The 27477-nt window shown below is 46.6% G+C and overlaps 1 protein-coding gene across 46 annotated transcripts in view; it reads right to left on the reverse strand.

The window, feature by feature from the left end:
* Positions 1-27477, reverse strand: part of PPP6R3 (protein phosphatase 6 regulatory subunit 3) — a 125129-nt gene that overhangs the window by 36644 nt on the left and 61008 nt on the right. For all 46 annotated transcript variants that reach the window (XM_086385276.1, XM_086385271.1, XM_086385265.1 and 43 more), the window contains 10 exons: positions 25012-25149; positions 22515-22580; positions 20414-20526; positions 18133-18246; positions 9530-9659; positions 7172-7324; positions 6064-6213; positions 5025-5089; positions 2519-2634; positions 797-882 (listed from right to left, as the gene is read on the reverse strand). In XM_086385276.1, the coding sequence (XP_086241402.1) occupies positions 797-882; positions 2519-2634; positions 5025-5089; positions 6064-6213; positions 7172-7324; positions 9530-9659; positions 18133-18246; positions 20414-20526; positions 22515-22580; positions 25012-25149 (1131 nt within the window). The remainder of the gene's footprint in view (positions 1-796; positions 883-2518; positions 2635-5024; positions 5090-6063; positions 6214-7171; positions 7325-9529; positions 9660-18132; positions 18247-20413; positions 20527-22514; positions 22581-25011; positions 25150-27477) is intronic.

Genomic DNA, 27477 nt, shown 5'->3' on the forward strand with positions numbered 1-27477 from the left:
AAATTCTGTTCTGAGCAGATAAGGCTGCCAGGGACTTGACTGCCTAACAATCGAGGGAGTTACTGTGTATTAGAAATCAAGACTGCAGCTGAATTTCAGAACCAGAATGCAATGTCTGACACGCCTACTTCCACGTACAATCGAGGCTCCCACCTCAGGTGTCAGGCGGCACGTGCGTGCAAAAGGATACACTTTCCTTCATCTTCAAAACCAAATCAATACTTACCTTAAAACTTTATGTCTTAAAGACTACATTCCAAAGTCCAATATAATTTTAAAAAATATTATCAATGCCATTGTTCCCTGGCTCAGAGTACCAATCTGTTAAAAGCTGGGGTTCCAAAGTCATCTAAAGAACTTTCCCCAACTGGGAATGACTTTAATGAGGGTAAACTCAACTAAGCAGAAGTAGAAACCAGTTACAGGAATATTTTTTGGTGCTCCAACCACCCGGAGTTACCCAGGCGTAAGGCAACAAACCCGAGTGTGACGGGACAGCTGGGGCTGAGCTGAGGAGCCCAGGGAGCAGGCGCCGAGGGAGGTGAGGCGGTGTGGCAGGAAGCGGGGCTGAGGGCTGCATGTCCCCTGCGTCGTCCCAGGCCGGAACTGGGAGCCGACTGGACAGATGAGCCAGAGCGCTGCGGACGCAACCTCTTTTACTGATAAGAGACACGAACGTACCCCTTGGTCCACCATCACCAGGAAAAGTGGAAGAGAGGTGCCTCACATCTTTCTGAATAAGCGGGCAAAGTCCCAGAGCACCGAGATCACAGAAATGTAATCTTGTAGAACCTACTAGATCCACCGTGTTCCTCTTGTTCGTTTCTCCTAAGGAGCTTGTGCAGAACGTCTCCCATCGCTCCCTGACTTCGTCTGGAAGATCTTCAGAGGGGAGAAAAGGAAAAACGCATGATCACTACAGTGACTTTCACACAGACAAACAGGGATCCTGAGAGGCTGCCACCGTGCAGGTTGCCAGGGTGAGCAAGCCCTGCAGGCTGGGCGCCGGGCCCTGGGAGGCTCAAGTTACAGAGCCGTGCTCAGTCTGAACCCTGAGGACTTTCAGGAACCCCCTACCCTGCCCCTGTGGTCTATGCTTGATGCCAAGAGCCCTAACCAGTTACCTGGATTTAACTTTATTTTTAGGATCTTTTGGTAAAAACTTAACCTGGAAAATATTAATGTAAATGTTTCCACTGAACTCCTTATAAAGGTGTGGTTAACAGTGGTCCTGCTCCACGGTCACGCGTGTCCAGGAAACACTGCACATGTTGACTCCTGCACACTTTCTTGAGAAATTCTGAGGGAATTTAGCCCCATGGAATCCAGTGTGGGTTCTTAAGTTCCTCAAAGATAATGTTTTCTAAATACTTGTGTCATAAGACAACAAACGGATACATGTGCAATAGTGAAATCCATCCTATACAGAAAATTTAAAGAAAAGGAGACACAAATAGTTTTATGAGAAAATGAAACTACAGCTGCAATCTGGGAGCCCTCACTAGACTGAAGTTGCTGTCTGAAAATTCTGGTTTAAATGTATGTGCATACACGCTCACACCCACATCTGGGAAGCAACCACCATAAAACTAAGACTGCTCTAAAAGAACACATACGTGACATGGCCAATTCAAATGTACGGCTAACGACATGCAGTGAGATGACATGGCTCATCTCTCTCTCAAGAAGCAAAATCCCAGGTGGGCAAGCCCCAGTTTTCTCCATCGCGGGGCCACAATCGTGCCACTACTGCACATTCAATAGGCAACAGCCTCCTGAACACAAACATTCTTGAGAGGAGGAGGAGAGACCGGGAGCTAGTCTTCAGCAAGCTAACAACTGAACAAATGCTGCACCACGAGGCTAAGACATTTTGCCTCTGGAGTGAGTCACAGGACTAGAAATCCCGCTGGGGCACACAGGGTTCTTCATGTTCTCATCCAGGAGGAGGCGGAGTCAAGGCCAGGGAGCCAGTGGGAAAGGCATCCGCACAGCTTTTTCAAGGAACCTCGGGTTGATTACATTCAAATGCTAGTACAGAAAGAGTCTTTAAGGATATTGGCTAATAGCCCTTATTTTAGTAATAGAGAGAAAAAAATGCTGCTAAGTATCTTAATATGCTAGTGAAAGGAACTCAAATCCACAGGCCATGTGGGGGCCTTCAGGAAAAAAGAAACTGCAAGAGTAACTAACTGTAGCTCACAAGGCTCCACTGTCAGCCCATGAGTACTTCAAGCTCATGACTCGTGAACCATGCCCTTAGAGAATGCAAGTGGGTGACTCCAGTTACTGGCCAAGCCTGCCGATACTTAGCAAAAGGACTGAAGAACTAAGAACAGAACACAGCAAAGAGTTATGTTGTTCAAACACATTCTCAAGAGTCTCATTCAAATCTCCAGATAATGTTGAAGTAGAAGGAAGCTCCTTAGACAGCTGTTTAAAAAGCTATGAAGCCCTCCACACTACCCTTAACTTGTCCAATCCAACAGAAACGATGCTGCGACCCCTGAGCCGTTACCTCTGACGAGCTGCTGCACCAAGGCGCTGCTGGGGCCCTTCTCCGCGCTGTGCACGATGCAGTTGGCTATCCTCGTCAGGTGGCCCATGTAGCCGTGCCGCCGACCTCCCTCGGCCCTGCCAGGGGGCAGAGGACAGATGTTCAGACTCCTGACGGGGGGGTGACGGCACAGCTGGCTAACTGCTGTGGAGTTAAGCAATCATTCTAAAATCTGAGCCACCAAGGACAAGAACAGACAGGAGAGGAAGGTAAGGCGTCTTATCAGACTCGGGGTAGGGGTGGGGGGAGCAGTGAAATGTGTGGCAGAAAATAGTCTACTCAAAAAATTACACTGCAGCCTCACTGGACACTAGGGCAAATTTTGTTCAAGTATTCAAACCAACCGTCTTTAGTCACATACTATCTTTAAAAACAAAAACACGAACATTCACCGGTACCTGATGATGCTGTGGCTGTGACTTTCTCTCTTTCTGTAAAACTGTTTTTCAGACTAAACAGACTGTAGAGAACTGAGGTGAGAATTCTACTGGTTCATTTTGCTAAGACAGGATATTAAATTTCAATCATATTAATCAATTACCAGAGAAAGTTATCTACTAATGGCATTTCTTGAGTTAAAACATTAGCTGACTCGAGGACTTGGCCAAGAGGAAAGGTGGTCACCTTGCATCTGGCCCATACACCACTGGGAGCAGACATGCGTGTTACTCCTCACCCATTCCCTCACCAGAGTCTGCTCTTCACAAGTGACCCATCTTTACACTTAGGACTTCTCACATCACTGTGACTGCTCTACCTGAATATTTAAAAAGTGTCAATATTTTAAATTCTATGAAACAGAAGACTTTTGAATGCAGGCAGGAGGGAACAAACTGAAGGGATCTTTACTTAAAGGAGACTCTTTCAGGAGCCACTTTAAAAAAGAAAAAACCACATAATGCTTACAGGCTTGCCTCAAAAGTGTCTGCTACCAAGCTTAGAGGTTCCACGGATACCTATAGGTCGGAAGGCACAGGGCGGACTTCAGCTGAGCTGCTAAGAGCCTCCCTTCTTGTTCAGTCACTCAGTCAGGTCCAGCTCTTTGTGACCTCTTTCAGTTTCACAGTAAGATTCACAATAAGAACCTGAATGTTCATTCGGGGCAAATTCTTACAAACTCTGCTGTATTCCCTCAAACCTCCACAAGTGAAAACAAACACCCATCTCCAAGCTTTTTGGCCCAAGGCCCCCTATGTTCTTTATGCTTCCTGTTCAAGGAAACCTTAAAAAGCTCTTTCAAGACCACCAAGAAAGAAGAAATCATCTTAGCCAGGATTTCAGAGGCTGGAGCTCACAGGGAGCAGAGCACTGGTGAGACGAGGAGGCAGAGAGAGGCAGGGAGTCAAGGAAGGCGAAGACAGACCAGAGACGTCCATCTGGCCACAGAAGGGCTCTCCTCGGAGGAGAGGACCTGAGCCCCAGCCACACTCAACTACAAGCCATCTTTCTCCACAAAGAATCAAAGCAAAGCCCTATCAGTTTTTAGTAATTGATTTTTAAAAGAAATGTATACCCCAAAATGTATGCTTCCATAAATATGACTTAAAAGCAAACACAAGAATGCCTTGAGAGTGTTTCCCAAACTCACCCCCTGCTGCAGAATCTATGGGGAGGCATAAAAGCTCGCTGGGCGTTAGAGAGGAACGCTCATCCCCGACAACACTGCTAGGGGAAACTGTAACAAAGCCACTCACAGGCCGCAACACATACCGCAAGCAACCGTGCCAATCAGCTAACGGAAACTTTCTATAAAACGAAATACTAGGCAATTTTGCCCTCCTCTAGCTCCAGGCACAAAGTGACTCTAGGAGCTAATTATCATCACGGAGGACTTGCCTTTGTCATTCTCTTCCTCCTTCCCATCATTCTCAGAAAAACCACCATTCACAAAGAAACAAGAAGTTTCAAAAGCAGCAACAGAGGAGGGGCGTACTCCCAACTCCTGGTTTCCCCTCAAGACAGGTAGAAAGACAGGGAGATCTAAAAGTAAATTATTAGAAAAATACCTGTTAACAATTAAATGCTCTGGAAGTCCCAAGAGAGCCATTTGTAACTAGCTGTAAAGTGGCCTATACCATGTAACTATATCCATTGTTCCCTCTCTAGAGCAAGGGCGCGCATTTTCTTCAAATTAAAAATCAGGGCTCCTCTAGAGGCTCAATGGTGAGGAGTCCACAGGAGACATAGTTCAGTCCCTGGCCCAGGAAGACCCCACATGTCTCGGAGTGGCAACTGCTAAGCCTGTGCTCTAGAGTCCAAGAGCCACAACTACTGAAACCTGAGCGCCTAGAGCCTGTGCTCTGGAGCGAGAGAAGCCTCGGCAATAAGAAGCCCACACGCTGGAGCTGGAGGGTGGGCCCGCCACGCCACAACTCTGCAAAAAAGCCTGAGCAGCAGCAAAGACCCAGCACAGCCAAATATAAACAAATAATCACACTGAACTCCTATCCGAAAACAATATACTTACTGTTTCTTCTCATTCATTTCCCAGGCATCAAGTATTCGTTCTATTAACTGACATTTTTGAAAGAGCTGAATAAAAAAGAATGTTCAGGTTAACATTGACATAAATGTCAAAGTGTCAAAATTTTAAAGTGAAACAGAACTCTAGTTAAACAGAAAAGTGATACATACCACTCTGTACATACAACCCAGCAAGCTAAACACAGCTGTGAATTATTGGCTAAATCAGATGCAGTGTGATAAAGTAACTGCTACCAGCGAGCAGCTGACCTAAAGCAAAGCCAGGTTTTATTCTGAAATGGAATCATGCCCCAGCAAAAATTTAGTTCACAACCCACAGCAATACTTGTACTTTTCAAATGTGAGCAACACTCACTTCTACATGAACTAACAGTATTGCATTCTTATTAAAAACAGGTGTGGCTGGCCAGTGACCAGAGCTGTGGGCTGCATTATCAGAATGTGCAAAGCCAGTCTCATTCAAAGGTCATTTGTCTTCCCCATCTACTTGGTCACTCCAGGCTAGCCTTGCCCGTCTTCAAGGTTTGGGGGTAACAGTATGAGCGAGAGAATGCTAGTCACAGAACTGCAGAGCAAGAAGACACCTGAAGACGACTTGGAAAATCACCACCTCACATTTAGCAGAAGACAACAGATCCCCGAAGAGGCGTGCTGCCACTGCAGAGAACCCACCTCTCCCCACTTTCAGTCACAGGTTCAGCACCAAAAATGAAAACTCAGGCAAGCCAAATTAACTGTTCAAGTGTTTTTTAAATTTGTATTGTTTTTTAATTTCCAAAAGGTTTCTAAATCTTCCAATCTATTGAGTTTACTGAAACTTTTTTAGAAAGTTCATCTAATGGTGAACTGCCTAGGATATGATTTATAGTATCACTGGTTAAAAGTACAATCAAAATAGGACAGTTAAATCCTTAGATTCTGAAATCTCACCTCCTACCCTTAGACTTCAATTCACTTCATAACTTAAGTAGAAAACTACTCTAACCAGGAGTGGCAGAAAAAAAGACACCAAGTAAGCTTACATGTTTCAATAACAAGTTGTCACCAGCAGAGTCTTGATCAGTAATTGTGCTATTTTCTGTGTTTTCAAAAGGACTCGCAAGAATCAGTGCAATGCAAATTTCCACTTGTGTATGTAAAAAGTTATTCCATGTGTATTTGAAGAACATGTCCTACAAAAAAAAGAAAAGTAATGCTTTCTTTTACTGTCATCTCAATCTTTCAGTCACTACCTCAATACATTCACCAAATAATCAATCAATAAAGGATGTGCTCCTGGTACAATAAAACAAATTAAAAGGAATACATTATTTTTAAAGGCAGTTTAAAATGCCTCCATAGACTAAACAACATATTTGCTCATTCAACATGTCAGAATTTGCAAGGAATCTAATAGAGACCAACAATAAATGCATAAAGGCAATAATAAATTTCTTCGAGAAAACCTTTTTGTTTTCACAGTGACTAATACAGATATTAAGTTTAGTAAATTTCCAATGATTTTCAAAGAAATTTATGAGAATTTCATTTTGATTCAACAAAATGTTCACTGATGACTCCTGAGCAGTGTCCAGTGCTAGTTGCAAAATACGGTCTCCAATGTCAAGGTGCTCACACCTTAAAAAAGTAACCGGGCCAGGTCCGTGAATCCTAAGCACAGGCCTCGGAGCCGGGGACCTCAGGGGTGCGGGAAGTCCAGATAAGACAGTCTTAATATCCTCTGCAGCTCTCTCTCAGTGGAAAAAAAACAAGCCTGTCCCCTGAAGAGAAGCATTATGAAGGGAAAACAGTGCTGCAGGCAGCAGCCACTATGGCTCACACAACCCCCAAAGTGACTACACTCACTCTATCCTCCACGGGAGACCGAGCTTTCGGAGGGAAATGTCTGTGTCTTAACTGTCCTGGAAATTCTCTATAACACAGGCACAGATCTCTACGCAGAGCAACAATAAATCACTACTGAAAAATTAAAAGCACTCAAAATTGATGATAACCTCAAGGGCAAGACTGTCTGCGCTCAGACCAAGAAAAGTCACTGACACGTACTGTGAGTTTATGAGATTCTACAATCAGCGATCTTATTTATAAAAGCTCAATGGCAAGTGAAGACATCTTCCAGGGACATCTTACCAGTATGACCCCAATGCTATTCAGCTCCATGAGGTCCCCGTTGATGCTGCTGGTATTCGTCTGGAGGAGGCTGGATACCAACCTAACCACACTTAGCCGGGTGTTCCCCACAGGGGGGTCCAGCACGCCCCACGTAGTCTTCATCACACTTTTCTGAGAAAGAAAAAGCTTTCTGATTAGGTTCAGTTTAGGACTTCCCTAGCGGCCCAGTGCTGAAGAATCCGCCTGCCAACGCAGGGGACACAGGTTTGATCCCTGGTCCAAGAAGATCACACATGCCATGGGGGCAACCAGAGGGCAGCCCCGACTCACTGCTAGAGAAATGCCTGCAGGCAGCAACAAAGACCCAGCACAACCAAAGATAAATAAAAAAATTAAAAACCAGTTCAATAAACAAACGGTGCAGGAGTATGTACTAAGATATGACACTAGTTAAGCTAAGCCCACGAACAACTTGGCCTAAATTCTACACGTGCAGGAAAATCCAAAACTCCTACTGATATCTTTAAGGTATGATGAAATAAATATAAGAGAAAAAAAACAGGTAATTTTCCTAGACTACATATTTTGTAAGAAATCAAGTATCCCCCCTGCCTTCAATATTCTAAACAAGCAGAAAGCTTGTCAAGTCCATGAAGAAAAAGTGCAATATTCCAAACCTGACCAGAAACCGGAGAAACTGAGAAAAGTGACAAGTGCTTTTGGAACACAGTCCTCAACCTCTGCCAGAGAAAAACGCAGACTCAGTAGCTGCCTCTGGGTCACAACCTAGAAACAGGATCAACCTCAAACCTGCTTTCATCCATAAAAGGGAGTTTGTATTCTTTGAAATTACAGAAGATAGACCCAGAACATTTCAGAACTTTAGAAGTTTGGCAGGAGACCCGCAACAAAGTGAAAAGGGTATCCTTCTCCATGTCCCCGTCCAACAGGGCTTCCCAGCACCCCCACCTGCTCTCCTCCAGGCTCAGGGGAAAGGGGAGCCACCCCCTACCCTCTGCAGTACATGCTAATGAACACAGATCTACTCACACACTGCACTGTGCAGTAAAGCCCGTCAGAGGCTGAACTCACTGCCCCCAGCAGGGAAACAGAAGTCCAAACAAAACACTGTCTTACTTTGGAATCAGGCCCAAGAAGAGCACCAGAGTGAGAACCCACATGAGATGCTTCTCTGTCCACCGAGAAAGGAGACAGTGACACCTGAGACACGGGTCAGGGGCGCCCAGCCACACCTCCTCTTCTCTCAGGTCGCCCCCCTCCTCCGACTTTCACTTCTTTTCTCCTGAACAAATGCTGCTTCTTCCCTGACTCTCCTGCCCTTCTCCCCAGGCCTGGCATGAAGGACGCCACTGGCCAACATCAGTAGCGCACTTTCCACGGCGGGCCCTGAGCACTCCGGCCTGTGCCCCAGACCACTGCCTGCTCGCTGGTCATATGACGAGACAATCTAGAATCTGAACCAGACTCCAAGCACAATGGACGTAAATTATTCTCTGCCTCCCCTCCACAAACTGGAAACACCTAAAGCAGAAGGGAGACACTACTACACTCTGTCCCCAGGAACTCACTCCACAGAGGCCACAGAAGTGCACTGTGTATAGCCTGAGACGCCGGGTGCGATGATGCACACAGAAGGAAAAACCAAAGTTAAGAACTAGCGTGGGCGGCAGAACCCTCAAGGGTCTGTCTTCCACCCCAGAGACACCACAAGGGAGAGCCTCGTCCCCTAACCTCAGTCTGCAGTGATCCAAGGGGTAGTCATGACAAAGACACCGCTATGGACCATGGACACCCTGCTTCTGTAGGTCTTCACTGTCTGCGTTTTCAGTGGCTGCCTGAATAAACAGTCATTTCTGGATTAGCCCCTGACAGAAAAACTAACACTCCAAGTCACAGTCAACCCACCACTTCTTGAATGACAATCTGTCTGTCAGGCAGTTATACTGCTCCAACTCTGAGTAAGACAACCCGACTTCCAAGATTAGTGTCTTGAAGATTAATGTGTACCTCAAAGGTGTGAAAATGACATGCTATGAGAAGAAAACTATTTTACTTGCATGTAAACACACAGAATTTATAGGAAAAAAAAAGAACAAAAAGCTGAGTTTTCTAAGCAGGTAAGTATCTTACTTAATTTGCTTAATTCTATTCCATTCATCAATTTAGACACTATATACAGATAAAAGCCAATTTAAAAACTAGTTCAAAAGCAATGAAAACAACGGCACTTCTAACATACTCCGCACAAGGCGGGTGGGCCACAGCCAGCTCTTTAACTCAGAAGGTTCACCCACCTTCTCACAGCTGAAATCAGACTACGGAACTGTTCAACGACTCGTCAGAGAGCTGCCTTACCTTGGGGGGCTCAAGCAGGAGCTCGTGAAAAGATCCAAGTCTTCCTCGAATGGCTTCTAGAACACTCTTGTTGACCGAACAAGCTGAATGACTCATGCCTGGTGGGCAGATCTCTATATGGCCTTCAAATCTTGAAACAAAGTAAGTTAATTTTATTATTTCAGAACAAACCATTCAAGGTGCTCTGTAACAGTTATGGTAGTGGCTGAGTCACATGGTCATGCCTGACTCTTGCAACCTCATGGACTATAGTCCAACAGGCTCCTCTATCCGTGGGATTTTCCAAGCAAGAGTACTGGAGTAGGTTGTCATTTCCTCCTCCAGGGGATCTTCCTGACCCAGGGCTCGAATCAGTGTCCCCCACATTGGCAGGCAGGTTCTTTACCAACTGAGCCACCAGGGAAACCCCTATCAGAGTACAGGGATATTCAAAACAACTGTGGAATATATGTAATTATATAAAAATTTCTGGAAGGATAGGAAGAGGGTATAATAAAACCTTGATGGGGATCAGCTGACATGACCAGAAATCCAACATATGCTGTCAGGGGAGAAATTATATGCCATTTCCTCCCATTTTCTCTGAACTTTCTAGCTCCTTGCACCTACTATACTAACACCATGTCTCTAACCAGAAAATGTGGGAAGCAACCAGAGATCCCTGAACCACAGTGCATACCATTCTTGCCTACCACTGGACGACGTTAATGATAAACAGGCCTGGGATTTCCCTGGTGCTCCAGGGGTTAAGAATCGGCCTGCCAAAGTAGGGGACACAGGTTCGATCCCTGGTCCAGGAAGATCCCACATGCTGTGGGCCAACTAAGCTCATGGGCCACAACTACCAAACCTGGGCACCCTAGAGCCCGTCTTCCACATGCAGCACTGAAGACCCAGGGCAGCCAAAATAAATAGGCCTGCATCTGTTCTACGGATTCTCTCACTAGTCCATCAATATCGCTTCTTCTTTCAGTTCAGTTCAGTTCAGTCACTCAGTCGTGTCCGACTCTTTGCGACCCCATGAACTGCAGCACGCCAGGCCTCCCTGTCGATCACCAACTCCCGGAGTTCACTCAGACTCACGTCCATCGAGTCAGTGATGCCATCCAGCCATCTCATCCTCTGTCGTCCCCTTCTCCTCCTGCCCCCAACCCCTCCCAGCGTCAGAGTCTTTTCCAATGAGTCAACTCTTCGCGTGAGGTGGCCAAAGTACTGGAGTTTCAGCTTTAGCATCATTCCTTCCAAAGAAATCCCAGGGCTGATCTCCTTCACAATGGACTGGTTGGATCTCCCTGCTTCTTCTTTAAAAGGCGCATATTAATGTTCTGTATAAAGCTCTATCTATAGTCATTATAAGTGGCTTGGAGCTTCCCTGGTGGCTCAGACGGTAAAGCATCTGCCTACAATGCAAGAGACCAGGGTTCAATCCCTGGATTGGGAAGATCCCCTGGAGAAGGAAATGGCAACCTACTCCAGTATTCTTGCCTGGGAAATCCCATGGATGGAGGAGCCTGGCAGACTACAATCCATGGGGTTGCAAAGAGTCGGACACGACTGGGCAACTTCACTTTCTCTCACTTATAGTTATTATAAACCATTTCTCTTAGGAAAACAATTATGAAATTGCTTTCATAAAATCACTGTTAGGAAGCATGGGGATTCTCAAAGTTGGGGGACAGAAGGGAGGGGTGTAAAAATGTGGGTGCACAGTTCAGATTAAAACATAAACCTGGGAGTGGTGTGTCAGTGCAAACTCACTCCCAACAGCTCCCAAGGCCTGCGCCGAATCCTGGCCCTTGGCTCACCAGCTATTTGTCCTGATACGGAAAGAACGGCCCCCCCAGGACTGCTGGGGGCCACGCTGGCATCGAGGGCAGAGCCCCGCACAGCTGACACCTGGAGGGGGACCATTACGACAGCCATCTGAAAACATTTCACACGTGCAAGTGATTTCCAAGAGCTACACGTAACAGCATTCAGAAACGCAATTATAGAAAGGGCGCGTGGGCAGGGGAAAGGACTTCTGCTTTGATTATAGTGCTTTTTACTGTGTAGGGGTTTTAATAATTTACGTGGCCAGATATAGCATTCTTCACTGCAGTTTCTGTCCAGGAAGCCAGACTTTGAAACTTCTTTACAGTGTCATAATCCTATGAGCTTCTGCATGCTTTTCCTCTAGTATTTTTCATTTATCTGGAATATATTTTTATGCAAAACAAGCATAGACACTGTATTTCTTCCCCAAGTGGCGAGTCGCTTTCTAAGCCACATTTACGACCTGCTTTTTTCACTCATGTGAAAATACCATACAAAAACTTATACTCAAAATCCTTACTCATTCACATAAGTTTCACTTGTTCGTCTGATAAACACTGGAGGCGGTTCAGAGGCGAAGTTGTATCTGACTCTTGCAACCCTGTGGTCTGTAGCCTGGCAGGTTTCTCTGTCCATGGGATTTTCCAGGCAAGCATACTAGAATAGGTTGCAATTCCCTTCTACAGGATCTTCCCAACCCAGGAACAGAACCCCAGTCTCCTGCATTGCTGGTATATTCTTTTATCAACTGAGCTGTTCATCTAATAAATACTTAGTGAGCATAAACTTATCTACCTGCCTTGACACAGGTACAACAGTCAGTATCCACAGTGTTTCTCACATTTTAGTTCTTTCAAATGTATGTAAAGATCCACCAAATCCAAAACAAAACTCACGCTGACATTCCAAGCAGAGGTCTGTTCAATGTGGAAGTCAGGCTCAGAAAGGCACAGGCTGTGATGGCTGCTGGGGCGCCGGCAGGCAGCGCCCTCTCTCCGCTGAACCTAGTGCCCAGACACACCGCAGCTCGCTCACACTCACCACCAAAGTGAAGACACTTTGCCTGCGCACAGCTTTGGGCGACTGCGAGTAAAGCGCGCACACACTCACTTCTAAGTTCGCATGATACAATTTTCACTTCTCGTGGGTAAATATCTAAGAGTGCTGGAGAACAAAGGTCTGTCATTGAAGGTGGCCACGTGACTTCCCACCCCAGGTGGGCCGTGTGAGGCTTCACTGTCACAGCACTGGCTATTTGTCTATGCCTTTTTGGTTTAGCTACGCTTAGTGGGCTGAATGGTGCCCCTCCTAGTCCCCAATCCGGACACCTAGGTTTCCTTCCTGCCCCACGACCAACAGCGTGAGGCCGAAAGGAACTGGTGAGGGGGTCTTCTCGCCACAGCCCCCGATTTTAGGGGCTATGATTTCAGCCTCTGCCATTAAGGATGACAGCGCTCAAGGGTTTTCTGTTTCTCAGTTCCCAAGTTCCTCTGTATTCCTTATTTGCAGACGTTTTATCATAAAAGGCTTTAATGAAATGGTCACACGGTTTTACTTCTTTAGTTTGTTGATACAAGTTACACTGATTTTTATAAAAACTATTTTTATACAGTGGTTTTCAGTTCAGAAAAGAACGGAGGGGAAGGTAGAGACTGGCCATCTGCCGCCTGCCCTCACAAATGCCCAGCCTCCCCTACCAGAGCATCTACTACGGCCCACGAGCCTGCGCTGACCCATCGCCATCACCCAGAGCCCAGTGCGCTTCACAGAGCGCACCAGACGCTGTACGTTTTACGGGTCTGGACAAACAAAGGCATGTACGGGGCACTAAGATACTACACGGAGAATCTTCACGGCCCTAAAGGTCCTGAGCTCCACCTATTTACTTCGCCCCCAGCACCACCCTCTGGTCATCTGTGATCTTTTTACTGTCTCCACAGTAAAATGAGACATTTCCCAGAAGGTTATGTAGCCTTTTCAGATTGACTTCTTTCCCTTCTTTTTCACTTGCATTCAAGGTTCCTCCATGTCTTTTCATGGCTGGAGGGCACCTTCTTTTTAGGGCTGAAAATATTCCACTGTATGGATGAACTAGTCTGTTTATCTACTCACTCACTGAAGACATCTTAGCTGCTTCCAAGTTGTGGCAAGGGTGGATAAAGCTGCTCAACAACCACAGGTAGGTTTTTGTGTGAACATACGTTTTCTACTCCTTTGGATAAATACCAAGGAACCTAACTGCTGGGGCTGTATGGTGAGAGCGTGTCTGGTTTTGTAAGCAATTGCTGGACTGCCTTTCAAAGTGGCTGCAGCATTCTGCGTTTCCACCAGCAAGGAATGAGAGCTCCTGCTGTTCTGCGGGCCTGCCAGCACCTGGTGCTGTCAGTCAGGTCCAGTGAATTGCTAGCATTGTGCTTCTTACTGATTTCTGTCTAAATGTTATGTCTGTTTCTGACAATAGTTTAGACTTACAGAAAAACTGCAAAAGTACTAGAGTCCCCATATGACCTATACTCAATTTCCCCCATCGTTATCTTACATTTATCAAAATTAATTCACCAATACTCACACGTAAAATCCACACCTCACTCAGGTTTCCATGTTTTTACCTCAAGCTGCATCTCTGTTTGGAGTCCACCCAGGACCCCTCACTGTGTTTACTGTCAGGGGTCCTCTGTCCTTCGCCTCCTCTTGGCTCTGACAGTTACTCGAACTTTCCCGGCCAGGTACTCTGCAGAGTGTCCCTCAGCTGGGACCTGGTCTTGTACTTTTCTCACAATCGTGGGTTTTTGAGAGGAAGACCACACGAGTAAAATGCCATTTTCATTACATGCCATCCATACACCTTAACAATGGCTGTTGACTTGGAGTATCTGGCTGAGGAAGTGCTGGTTGTAGCTGTCCTTCCACAGTGTACTTTCTAGAAGGAAGTCTGAGGTGCCAGCTGCAAGAGTGGAGCGTTTTGCTCTTCCTCCTGGAGATGGAATTATGAACTCCTTGGAATTCTGCCACATGGGAGAGCTGTCTCTTCTTGCCCGTTATCCGTTCCACCGTTTATCTGTGTCAGTATGGATCACGGCTAAGCTATCTTACGCAGCCACTCTGTGCTATAACACAACGCTGCTCTATTCTACCGTGCGAGCACTGGCCGTCCCAGCTTTGGCCATGGGTGCTCTTTCAGCTGCCTCCTCTGTCCTGCTCACACACCCTCTTTTTTTCCTTGCTCTTTTTTTTGGTCTTCTTGCACATGGGTTCTTGGTTCCAGGGATCAAACTTGTGTCCCCCGTATTGGAAGCACGGAGTCTTAACCATTGGACCTCCAGGGAAATCCCTGTGGGTCTTCCTTGTGGAACACGTCCTTAGTCTCTACACTACCCGATGCTCCACACTCATCGCACGTATGTCTTACCCCAGTGGTAGAACGAGCCATTCCTCCAGAGCCCTGATTCCTTTACTGGAGGGCGGGGTTAGAAACCAAGACCTGGGCACACGGTGCCCCTGCTTCTGGTGGTACGTCATGGCTTCTGTGCCTCAGAAAGCAATTGTAGCCTGGGTCTAACTCTCCGTATTTCACTGTAGGTAATTTCTAACGTCCTATGCTGATTCTTTCCTCAACTATGTCGGAGTTCACAAATGAGCCCAAAGATATTTTTCATTTGATTTTTCATTTCTAGCATTTCCAGATGATCTTCCATAGCTCTGCTAAAATTCTCCATCTGTTCACATATTGCTGCTCCCTCTTCCCAGAAGTCTTTAACATATCAATCACAGTTTTTTTTTAAATTCCCTACCAGATAGTTCCAACACTTTTGACTCTAGTTCTATTGACTGCTTTTTCTCTTGAGAGAGTGTCAGCTTCTTTTAATTTGGCTTCTTCATCTCGCAATTTTTTGGTTGCAACGTGGACATGCTGTGTAAGACAACAGAAACTGATGTAACTAGTACTTGTCTGTAGCGGACACACCTCTCTTCCCCTAAGTCTTTAGTGTGAAGTTTGGGGATCAATTTACAGTCAGCAGCAGAGCTAGGTTCGGGCTCTGCTGTTGCTGTGACTGTTTTTTCTCAGTGCACCAAGACTCAAACTTGTCTCAAGTTACTATGTATTTATAGTCACGGCTGGACCGCCAGTCAACATCTGCTCTGCCCTCAGCTGAAGTTCCTCCTTCAAGCTCGCTCCCATGCTGGTGCTGACGGTCTCCCTGCCCCAGGCCGCAGCCTCCCCTCCATCAGCACCCGGCTATACCCACTCCAGTGTGGTGGCCTGGGCCGGGAGAGGTGTGGGAGGAATGGCTCTGTTGTTCTGGCTCAGCCTCAGGCACCAGAAATGCCCCTGGGCCTCAGGGATGGGCCATCTCGGTAACCCCACCCTTACTTTAGGGACAGGGGCTCTCTAACAGCCTGGGTCCTGAATGTGTCCCTGCTTGTCCTGCGGGATAGAGGTTCTTTCCTGGTCCCTTCCCCCCACTGCCAATGGTCCTCATGCATGCTAAGTCGCTTCAGTCATGTCCGACTCTTTGTGGGCCCATAGACTGTAGCCCGCCAAGCTCCTCTGTCCATGGGATTCTCCAGCAAGAATACCGGAGTGGGTGTGCGTGCCCTCCTCCAAGGAACCTTCCCCACCCAGGGATCAGCCCATGTTTCTTAGGTCTTCTGCAGTGGCAAGCAGGCTCTTTACCACTAGTGCCACCTGTAAGCCCCCACCTGTGTCTTCAGGGTCACAGGGTTTGCGGCCCTTTCCCCAGTGGCCTAACAGCCGGCAGCCAACATGTCCTGAGCAGGGCTAACAAGTGAACGCAAAGTCCCATGTCCACAGTTCTCAGGGCACCCTTGCTCTCCCTGCACCCAGGCACTTCCGGCATTAAGTAACCTACTACCACTCTATGTTTATTAGAAAACACATGGGAACCATCACCTTTTAAGCTGAAAAATGGAACTATATGAAAATGCCTCAGTTCCTCAGTAGAAGGTAAGAGTTATACTGTGCAATAACTTACCCCTTCTCTCCATATTTCTTGAGTTTTATTAAAATAATCTGGAATTTACTGTTTTTTCAACATTTGACTTATTCAATTCATTCCTAATAGTCACATGAATTTTCACATCCCTGTTACATTTATCATTACTTTCACCAATATATTTCTTTATCTTAAGTTCTTTATTCTACCTTACTTTTCTGTTTGACTTTGATAAAGTTCATCTTCAAGTAACTGACCCAAGGAACAGATGGAACACTGAGGTCTCACATGACTGAAAATGCCTCATGGCCTCACACAGCAATCAAAATATTTCAGGGTCACAATCCTGCCCTCTGTCTTTTGGTGTTTATGCAACTTTACAAATGAGATGTCTGGCAATCTGATCTGCTTTGCAGTTAACCCATTTTTTCTTGTCCAAATAGTTTTAAGACTTACCCTTTATCCTAGGGACTCAGAAATCTCCTAAGGATAAGGCTAACATCTTAGCCACCCACCACCCTTGTCCGCCCCTCTTTAAAGTTAATCCTGCTCAGTATCTGGTCAACCTCTGTGGTCTGGGGGTAAGTTCCTTCTGATCAGAAATTTCTTCTGTCACTTCTTTTATTGTTGTATCATTTCTGTTCTCAAGCCGAAGTCATCAACATAAATATCAAAGCACCAGCTCATGTGCTTTTAAAGCATTTTAAGAGATGATGCAACTGCCTTACACCAGGAGTAGCAAGATAACATTCCTGTACCACCTGATTAATACCGTTAAGTTACTGGTTACATTATTTAAAATAGGATTTAACAGGGAAGACACAGGATAAGTCAGAACTGCAGATACAATCCCCAAATTACAATACACTTGAAGCACTGCTGCCACATTGACATCCCATGATCAGTAACCAGAGATGAAAAAGACAGGAATAGAGATGGAGACTTTGGGAAGCAGGGACTGACAAGGCTGTGTTTACTGTTTTGCTAGAAACCAAATGACACCGTTAAAAATAAATCCCAAAGCCCTGGACCGCGGAATTCTCCTGCGCTGACAGCACACCTGGCTGCGCCTTCGCTTCACGCCTCTGCTGTACAGGATGGACCCAATGGTGAAGAGGAAAATACAAATTCTAATCTCTAACCCACAGGCTCCTGGAACACGAATATATGCACACCTCTTCAAATTCTCATTCTCCAGGAAACAATTTGGAAAATTCTGACAATTAATAAGTAAATCAGCTTTAGGTATAAAACTGTAAAGAATATGACAAATATTAAATGACTTGTCCAGAGGCACACAAATAGGAAAAACAGACTATCTTTCTCATTCTTAAACACACCACAAAATTTTCCTTAAGGCCTCAAGCCACCTGTCCATCCATTTTTAAACAGCCTAATGAACTGCAGTACCTCACGTGTGAAGCCTCAAGTTAGTGCAGAGAGGACAGAAGAGCCCTGAATCGCCACTTGGAGGAGAACTGCACACCAACCAGGAAGAGCTATTTTCAATTTTCACAAACAAGAAATAAGCTTCTCCTGAATGTGAGCCGTTCTGCATGGGTTTGATTTATTATAGTAGTATTTTGGTAATGACTACAAAAACTCAAATAACAAGAATCCAAATGTTGCCAATAGTGTTCACTAAAGCATATTTTTCAACTACATCTACGTACTGCATTCATATAAAACTATTTATACAGTAGGAAAATATTCAACAAATGAAATTCAAGGGCATGATACTGTAAAAATAAACCACTAACTTAATTCTTAGTTTTTAAAAACTCTAAAAGGAAAACCAAATGACTCATTTCATGAAACAGAAGGAAAACTTACGTTGGTCGCCGAGTCTCAAGTAAAGTCAACAATATCTGGATTGCACTGACTATGGCCGATTCATTTTTCTCCGTGTGGAAAATATTTGATAGAAGCTGCTCTATAATTTCTTGCCTAGGGAAACAAATCAACAGTCAAGCGCTAACTGTAATGCTATTTAAGACTAACAACTTCAGAAGAAAAGGTCACAGTAATACAAGTACTATATAAGAATGTATATAATTCTTATTAACTTAATTAACCAAGATCTAAAACAGGTACAAGAGCGTACCGATTGCTGCATTTTGCCCTAAAATTAAAACTTGGTAAATAAATCCAAATAACTTGGCAGAAGTGAAATGGATCTGACTGAACTCTGCACATGAAGTATTCTCCACAAGCTCTCCGAGGACACTCTCCTGTGCATGTGACAGGCCACAACCATGGTAAAACACCAGGTAGCCCATCTGGTGGATGTGTACACATGTTCTCAGGAAACCTGCTTCCCAGGCTCTCAGTAATTGTTAGCACCCATGCGGATTAAGAAGCGGAATCTCCCTTGCACTGTGACCGACAGCTGGCTGCTCTGCCGCTCGCCTGACACACACACCAGTCTCCCCACAGTACACTGGGCTCAACGGACACCAGCACCAGCTCCTCCGCCAGGTGAGGATGGCAAGCAGGGAATAAACTCTTCCTCTCTGGGGGAAGCAAACCAAACTGGCATCCAACCTAACTTCAGAGGACCCTCTCGCAGGAAGCAGTCTTCCAGTACTCCCAGCCAGCACTCCAACTGCTTATAAGGCCTCTCAACAGTGCTGTGAAAGTCACTCAACACACAGCAGCCTACAGAATACATACTAAACTTGGAATTGAGCTCTGAAAAACTGGCTGCTTTTCTTTTTACAGTAAACCCATATATTCTTCAAACAGCAGCCTCACCCCAGAGAGAGGTACCGAGCACCACCTGTGGCCACGGAACACTCAGAAGGTAACCAGTCTGAACTGACCTGAGTGTAAAGTACATGCTGGACTTCCCAAACTTTGTCACAGAAGTGAATGTAGAATATCTCATTAATAATTTTAAATAAACACATGTTGAAATATTTTGTATCTATAAATAATATAATAATATATACTTATATATTTTTGTATAAATTATAAATATATATGTAGCTATTCTAGAATATATAAAAATTAATTTCACCTATATTTTACTTTAATATGGCTACTAGAAAAACTTTAATTACATGTGACTTTTATTGTATTTTTATTAGACAATGCAATCATGTACCGTATGAGATTACTGACAGCCCACCTTTTTTAACCTACTCGAATGGCAGTTTCACATGGTTCAACCTCATAATTACTAGTACTGTATGGAGTACATAAGTCACAATTACAAGGATAACTAACACGGGGCAGCTAAGATGACATTTTACTCAGAAGCTGACAAGCTCTTAAGTTTTGCTACTCGAGAGAACTAGTGAAAAGGGCCTTCCCAGCCAAAAGATGGAAATGAGCCTCCATACATAGGAAGACTTAAAAAAGTTCCAACAAAGTCACTAAAAAGAACAGCAGCAGCAGTAAACTGAAGCTAAACTGCCAGTCACATGTAACAGTGCTAACTATTCACCGTCTTTCCCAATCGTTCATCCAAAGTGGGGAGAGGCCTTGTTTGTATTAAAACCACTGTTAGTTTTATGGATTCGGGTTGAATGCACGCACAATGCTTGACGGCAAATACTCTCCCTGAGAACGTGTGGCTCTAGATACACCAGTAGGGTGGGCTGGCCACTCACAGGCTTCACAATCGAACACCACCCCTAAGTGGTCTTCCACCTAAACACAAGCTGTCTGTTCACTGCGAATTACTTAGAAACAAGGGCAAAAGCAATACAAAGAAACAAAACACACGGATGCATAACCCTTCGTATCAGGTCTGGTCAGGCGACCCCTGAACAGCTGCCAAGGCAGAGTGAATCCTAGGAAGAGCTTCTGATCAAATGTGTTTGCACTTAACTCTCTTCCCTCAAAGACCGTGGAGGCCGGGACTGTCCCATCTCAGAACCCTACACAGAAATGGCTCTTACTTATTAACACATTCTTACCCTGTAGGTCTCCAAAGGGCATCATGAGGGGCTGAGATCGGATGAGCAGGTTCTCCTGCCTGCTCACCCGCCCACAGGTACTTTCCAGGGACCCAATCCCCACATGAGGAACACTTACCAAAGAGTGACAAGGGTAACGTATCACAGGGCACCAACGAGAAAAGGCAACCAGAACAGAGACGCAAACATACTTCTCTAGAGTGGCAAGCAGGGGGTCTGGCTCTGCACTGCTCTGGACCTGTAGCATCTGGTCTCTGCTCAGGCGGACAATCTCACAAAGTGACTGTGCTGCGTTTGAGTGCCGCTAGAGGAAAGAAGCACAGTGTCAACTACAGAACACACCGGGAGTCAAACCTATGATAAAAAGTTAGTGAAGAAACTGCTTAAGTAACACAAATTAACACTGGCCATAAGCTACAGTAAATAAGAAATAACGTATGTAAAGTATTGAGTATTTTACCCTCTTGGGCTAATGAGCTCTGTTAACAATACTGCCAACAAAATACAGCTGCTGTGTGTAGAGAAATGTGACTAAAGTTCTGACAAGTAAACTTTCTACAATTAAACTTGAAGAAAAATGTATGTCCTCAATTGATATACTTTTAGCAGCACAGAAAGATGAACCCACTTCCGTGACTTAAAAAAAAACAAAATGCAGCTTTCTGGAATATACTAGTGAGTAAGAAACACTACACCTTCTTCCCATGCTAGTGTGCGACGCCACAGCGTGCTCTCGGATGCTGGTGCCAGGCACGTGGCACTGAGCACCGCCCACCCAGCGAGAGCAGAGCAATGGGATTCAGCACAGGTGATAACACGCGCCAGGATAACACCCCCCAGTGTGGAATCAGGCACCAAAACCTCCTCAATAAATATAAACTGCTCAGTGCAGTGTAGCATGCAGCTTCCCCCTTAATACCCAACAGAAATGTCAACAGGACTGTCCAAAAAAACAAAATACACTTTCTTGCAAGTCAAGTAGAGAAAGTGCTGATGCCTCAAACACTTTGTCCTCTGCAAAAGGACTTGCTCCAGAAGTGGGCCTCTCCTTCGCCAAGCCTTCAGACAGCGACCATGTCCAGTTGAGCAAGAGCCTAGTAAGGACAAGCTGCGTCCCCGCCCTGGGAACAGGCCAGGCCCGCCCCTGCCCTCCGTTATGGCGCACGGGAAATGTGCTCTGGAAATAAATCATCGACCCCCCACCTCCCCTCTCCCAGCCACAGCAGGAGGGCCAAGGCCCCTTCAAAGCTACGGCCCCGAGACGGTCCACACGGGCGTGTCCTGGGTGTCAGCAGGAACAGTACTTACTACAGGGGCAACGAGTGAGCTGTCGGAGGAGAGCCACAGCCCCTGCATGGCTAGCTCCTTGCTTTTTTTTTTTTTTTTTTCCTGAAAGGGACAGTGGGATGGAGAGCCTGCTTTTGATGAACTCCAGGGACCAAAAGGTTTTGAATGGACCAGAGTAGAAGGGAAGTCTCCCCTTCGTAGGGGAGAACACCCTCCAGCCACATGCTTCTTCCCTGGCACTGTTTTTCTACAGCGCTCACTCTCCAACTGACCCACCAGGCAGAGCGTCAGAGGAGGGCGCCCGTGCGCAAGACACACCCAGCATGCTCTCTGAACCAACTCCTCTGTAGATACTACACCGAACCACATGGAATGATAACTTCTCTAGGCAGACATGGCCACATGCTGGCCACTCCACAGGGCTCAGAGCCGCACAGCAGCCGGGTGACTGTCTCCCCTACAGAGGCACACCGCTGGTGACTGCCCCCAGCCCAGCCTACAGAGCTCCCCGAGCAAAGTCCAGAGCAGCTCTGACACTGCCGCCCAGTCAACCTTCAGCACCCAGGACAAAGGCCAAACCAGCCAGGGCACAGAAGCCTGAGTGCCCAAGAGCCCAGCACTCTGGGATGCACTGGGGACCCGGAGCTGCTGTATGTCTGGAGGCTTTTGCCAGAATGGAAAACACAAGTGCAGACAGATGTGGCCACATCCTCTGGGCTAAAGATGGGGATAAAAGAAAAAATCGTGGAGGAGGTTTGTGAGGAAGGTGAGTAGATGCAGCCCACGCTCTAAAGAGACGGAACGAGACCCAGGGCTTACCGTTTCACATTCAGCAAAACACAGCATTTTTAAAAGCCTTTGGTGTTTAGAAAACTGTCAGCCTGAAGCATTCCAGGTGACCACTAGTACCTGTCCTCCCCATTCACATCTAGTGAAACGACGCTCTGTGCCCAGACGAACGTGGCTTGTTTTCCCAAAAAATCAAGTTCACAAAAGAGAACTTACATCTTCTTCTTGCGATGGATGAACTATTTCCACGAGCCTCTGGATAATTTTCTCCTCATTTAACCACTGTAAAACACATTGTAGAAGGAATCAGAGCAATGAGTGGCTCCTGTCCAAGCCCCAGTGAAGATTAACATACAGAAATATCCATCATATTTTAAGTAGAATGTACAGGTTTTCTCTGAACTTTGAACACTACAGGAAATTAAAAGTCCCCCAAAAGAAAATGGCAGTGAATATATTATTTTAACAGCAGCTAGAGTACCAACTACTCCCCATATCACAAAGCCACATCCCCAAATCCTACACGTCAGCTTAGTGACGTTAGTTCTCAGGCACCGCGCACTAACAAAGCCTGTGCTTTGCTTACGAAGTGGAAGCGGAGATGGAATTTATACATTTTCTGTAAGAGTGTTCATTTTAAGGCAGCTTCAGAAAGGCTGAGAAAAACAGTATATCGTATCAAGCCTTGGGTTTAAAACACACGATGAGCTCTTAGATTCTAAAACAAAAACAAGCACAGGAAGCGTGGGGGCTGGGGGGTGCCACAGAAAGTTTGCCTGCCTGGCCACATGCTAGCAAAGAGCGGTTACCATGACTAGGGCGTTCTTCTTCCACTATGTGTGAGCTGCTGCCATGAACGGAAATACGACAGGTAAGAATAAATGAAAAAGCACCTGGCGTAATATTAATTCCACAAGGAAGAGAAACACCGAGTAAATAAAGGCAATGTCTACCTAGAACAGATGGATGGACACACACACACACACACACACACACACACACGCTCCCAAAAGTTAAAAGAGGTGGGGAGCGGGAGGCAGGAAATCAAACACAATGTGCTAAAGGCTGCGGAGAAATTCTTGGGTTGTCTTCAAGCTCCTCAAGGAGAATATGCCAAAGGAAAATGCAAACAAAAGATCTCAGGAGACCACCAGGAAGGCAGGGGCCCATCTTATTTTAAGATGTTCTAAAATGTGCACATGAAGCCCCTCCGGGGTCTTGTTCACACACAGATTCCGACCCAGCAGGGCAGCGGTGAGATCCAGGTGATGTCTGGGACCACACTCTGAGTAGCCACGTCCTCAAACAGGATGCAAACGCCTCTACAGAGAAGCTGGGGCTGAGGGTCCCGACCACCCAGAGAGAAAGTGGGAAACTGCGGGCAGTGAACAGATCTACCCCCCGGCCACCTCCACAGCTACTAACAAGCAGCCACAGCCCAGCCCACAGCTGGCCCCCAGATCAAAGCCAGACACACAAGAGTTCTCACTACCCTTACCTCGACCTCTACCTTTATTAACCACCTACCGCTACATCCTTTGAGAAGCACACCTACTCCCTTGGAAGCGAGCCCTAAAATCCAACTCAGAAATGACCAAATTTGGGAACTCTAAGAAACCATACTGAATAACCTACTTCAGTAATAACATATAAAGGCAACCACCCTCTTAGCCTTAACTGCCTTCTCTGGAGTCCCCAGTCTCTACGGAGAAAACACTCGCATCCACAAATACACACCTAAAGGTGACCGAAGCCCCAGTTTAGGGCTCTTTCCCAGGATATTCACTAGGTCTTCTCAGCTGACATACTCACATGACCATGGCTCTCAGAAGACCTCCGCCTGGTTCTACAGACCCAGCCCTGACACCGTCCCCTGACACACCATGCCCCCCCCCACACCTGTCATGCCTGCCCCCCTCAGTGGACTATGCCCCTCTCCCTGGAACGCCTCCTGACAGACCCTACTAACTCTCCTCTGGGCCTTCCTAGGTCTTTAGCAGTTTCAATAAAACTCATTTCCAGAGTTCTTAGGTTTGAGGTTGAGTATTAAAGACAGAATGGACTGGGGAATGGTTCTGGAAGAAGGCAGTGAAGGGGACGAAAGAGAAGGGATGGAAGAGGCAGCGCTGAGAGCCTGCGAGAAACCTCACCTTCAAATCATTCACACCCTCCTCTTCCCACTCAAGACAGTCCTCCAGAGCCATATGTCCTGGAATAACCACCTCCCCCAAATCTGAAATACGTGCCCCTTTGAAGGTAAACTCCATTCTCCTGCTATCCCATGCTCCTAGGCATCCATGAGGCTACTTCCGAAGCCAGATCCCCTGGAAATACCACAGCTCTTCCTTTTGACTCTTAGAGACATCCCTGCAGGTGACATCTCCTCAAGACAGAGAAGATTCCTCACAGCCTGCTCAAACGAGACAGAGCTCCCGACCTTCCCATTTCTGCTCTTCCCACCAGACCAGCTAAGACAAATCCAGTCTGCCTTCCCACTCCGCTGAAGAGCAAAGCCAGCAAAGGAAGATAACAAGAAGACAGCCTGTGTCTCTTGGGGAGTGCACATGGGGAACCCTAACCCTGGAAAAACCTGGGTCTCTTCCTGTGGTAGAGCCCTTCTCCTGCCCCCCACCCCGGTTTCCCAGACCCTGACTACCCGTCCCTGGAATCCCACCCAGATGCCGCAGCCCGCCCACGCCGCCTGACTACTCACATTCAGCACCTCCTGCCTGGGCTGCGGGGGCTCGATGCACGTCAGGAGCCTGAGCAGCAAGTCCATGATGGCCGACGTTCCTATGTGCTTTATAATAAGGTCCACAAAGTCACGTTTCTTCTTCAGGAAATCCACAATCTAGAGGAGAACAGCCACAACTGAAAGACGCATCCCTGGGGAACCATCAACTTTAGGACACTTTTAGTCCTGACCCCTCGGGCTGCCCCCTCCGAAGTCCCATCACCACTTTAAGGCAAGTCAAAGGCTGAATTAGCCATAGATGTCAAACCGGAAAGACTTCTGATTATTACAGAACTGAAAAACCTCTTTAAAAAAAAAAAAAAACTCCCAAATTACCACCTGTTCCCTGATACAAACACACCATAACAGAATCTTTCATTTCTGCTCACTTTCATTATTAATTCTGAAAGAATGAGGATCAAAAATGTAACACTCCATAAAAGGCAAGAGAATATACCACTTAACAATTTATAGACATAAAGCAAGTCCATTAGGCTTTACACGAAAATGCAGACTAAACATCCAAAGTCCTAACTGTACTCTAGCAAGAAAAACATTCAAAACAGATTTCTGCATCAAAGTGGCTAACTCACATGCTATAGAAAATCACAGCTGCGTTTTATTTCAGCCATTCACCTGATCAGATTAACACCAGGAGGCTGAGCGTGGAAGAGGCTGACCATTAACCGAGGGGATAAGAAAACATCAGTGAAGTCAGGGTTGCCACCTAGGTCTCTCCTGCACAGGAAGAAACATGCTCTGCTTTGGACACCCCTGTGTACATTCTGGCTTTTTTGTCCGTGTACAGGAATCATCTGCTCAAAAGTCCCAAAAGCAGCACAGCCAGCGAGGCGGCTGCCGTGACAATATCGCCCTGACGTCTCCCAGAAGCTTGTGAGGTGGGGCTGCTCAACTCAAATGTTCTAGGTGAGGAAACTGAGGCTCAGACCAGTCAAGGATTTTGCTAGAAGCTAAAAAGTGGTTGCCCTGAGATTTAAATCCAACAGAGCCACAAGCTCATCACCCCACATGACAGCTAGAAGCCAGGGGTGAACTAAAACTGCTTCACACCATCAGATGGAAATACAGAATTAGCCATCACACACTGCTTCTCTAAACAGTGAGGTTAAAGGCTGTAGCACAAACGTGCAGTGAGTTACACATAATCCACTCACAGCTGAGTCACACAGTAGTTTTAAAAGCACAGTGGAGGAGAGGGGGGAGAAAAGGTGGCATGTGGCCAAAACACTGCATTTAGTGGCCGAAGCACCGACTCCGGAGCCCACAGGCAGGGCCAAGGGGGCACAGCAAGGACGGCAAGGTGGCCTGTCTGGGGGACAGCAGTGGAGGGGCTCACCCGCCAGCACTCAGGGTGCCCCTCACAGAAGGTCCTGCTGCTCTGTGAGTTAATCCTGAGAGGTGTCTATACTGGTTAAATCAGACTGAGTCTGAATTCAGTTGCACATACCCTTACTAACATATCATGTGATGGGAAACCTTTATTTACACTCATGATTCTCAAAAGGAGAGGAAGGTGCCAGTGTGGGCTTCTCTCGTAGCTGAAAGAGCAAAGGAAGGACTCTCGAGTCCTCTCGTGATGAGGGCTGAGCTGAGAAGCACAACAAGCAGCAGAGTGAACGGCCTTCTCTCAGCGCTGAAGTGGCGCGTGCCACCTTCTGTACACAGGTGACACGTCTGGCCTTGGAGACCAAGCAAAGGCTCAGCAGCCCAGAGGGCTCTGAGCATGTGCTCACTCTGTGCTGAAGATACACGGACACCAGGCCCCACAGATGCGGGCCCCGGGCACAGAGAGGGGAAGACAGGCACGAGAGGATGTGAGACTGGTCTCCATCACGACCACAGCCACCTGGAACTGACCAGGACACAGACTGACGGGGTGAGCTGAACTCTCCTAGAAGAGTAAGCAGTCCTGTCATTTCTCATCCAAAGGCGGGAGGAGGAAGGACGAGCCGTACCGGAGGGACTGGGATTCGGGGATTACTGTCTAAGAAACAAGAACCTCAGTTCCAACACACTGAGAAAGGCAATCCTGCTCAACTAAGAACACGAAAGCACGACCTCGTCTGTCTAAAATAAGACCTGTATGCACTTGGCCTTGGCACAGGGCAGGCGTTCTGGGCCGAAAATAGTTCCAGCCCCTCCAGGTCTGCTGACAGCAAGGACAGGTCACGGAGCCTGCCTTCCACCATGAAGGACGCCAGGCCCGACTGCTGTGGCCCCTGCAGCTCTGCCTTCACACCCCCACGGCCTGCACTCTGCAGACTCTTAGTTTGTTCTTGGGCGTGTGAGGCTCCTGCTGCTCCCTGGGGCCCATTTGCGTAAGTGAATCCTAATCTCCTCGTAAGCAGATCTTTTCCACACCAGAATCCACCAGAGCCATGATTTTAGCATGCATCCCAGTCGTCTGGGAGGCTTCTTACAGCC

Source organism: Bos grunniens, chromosome 29 (assembly GCF_055505025.1).
Source record: "Bos grunniens cultivar Pamir isolate PY7600 chromosome 29, Bosgru_T2T1.0, whole genome shotgun sequence".
NCBI classification, from domain to species: Eukaryota; Metazoa; Chordata; class Mammalia; order Artiodactyla; family Bovidae; genus Bos; species Bos grunniens.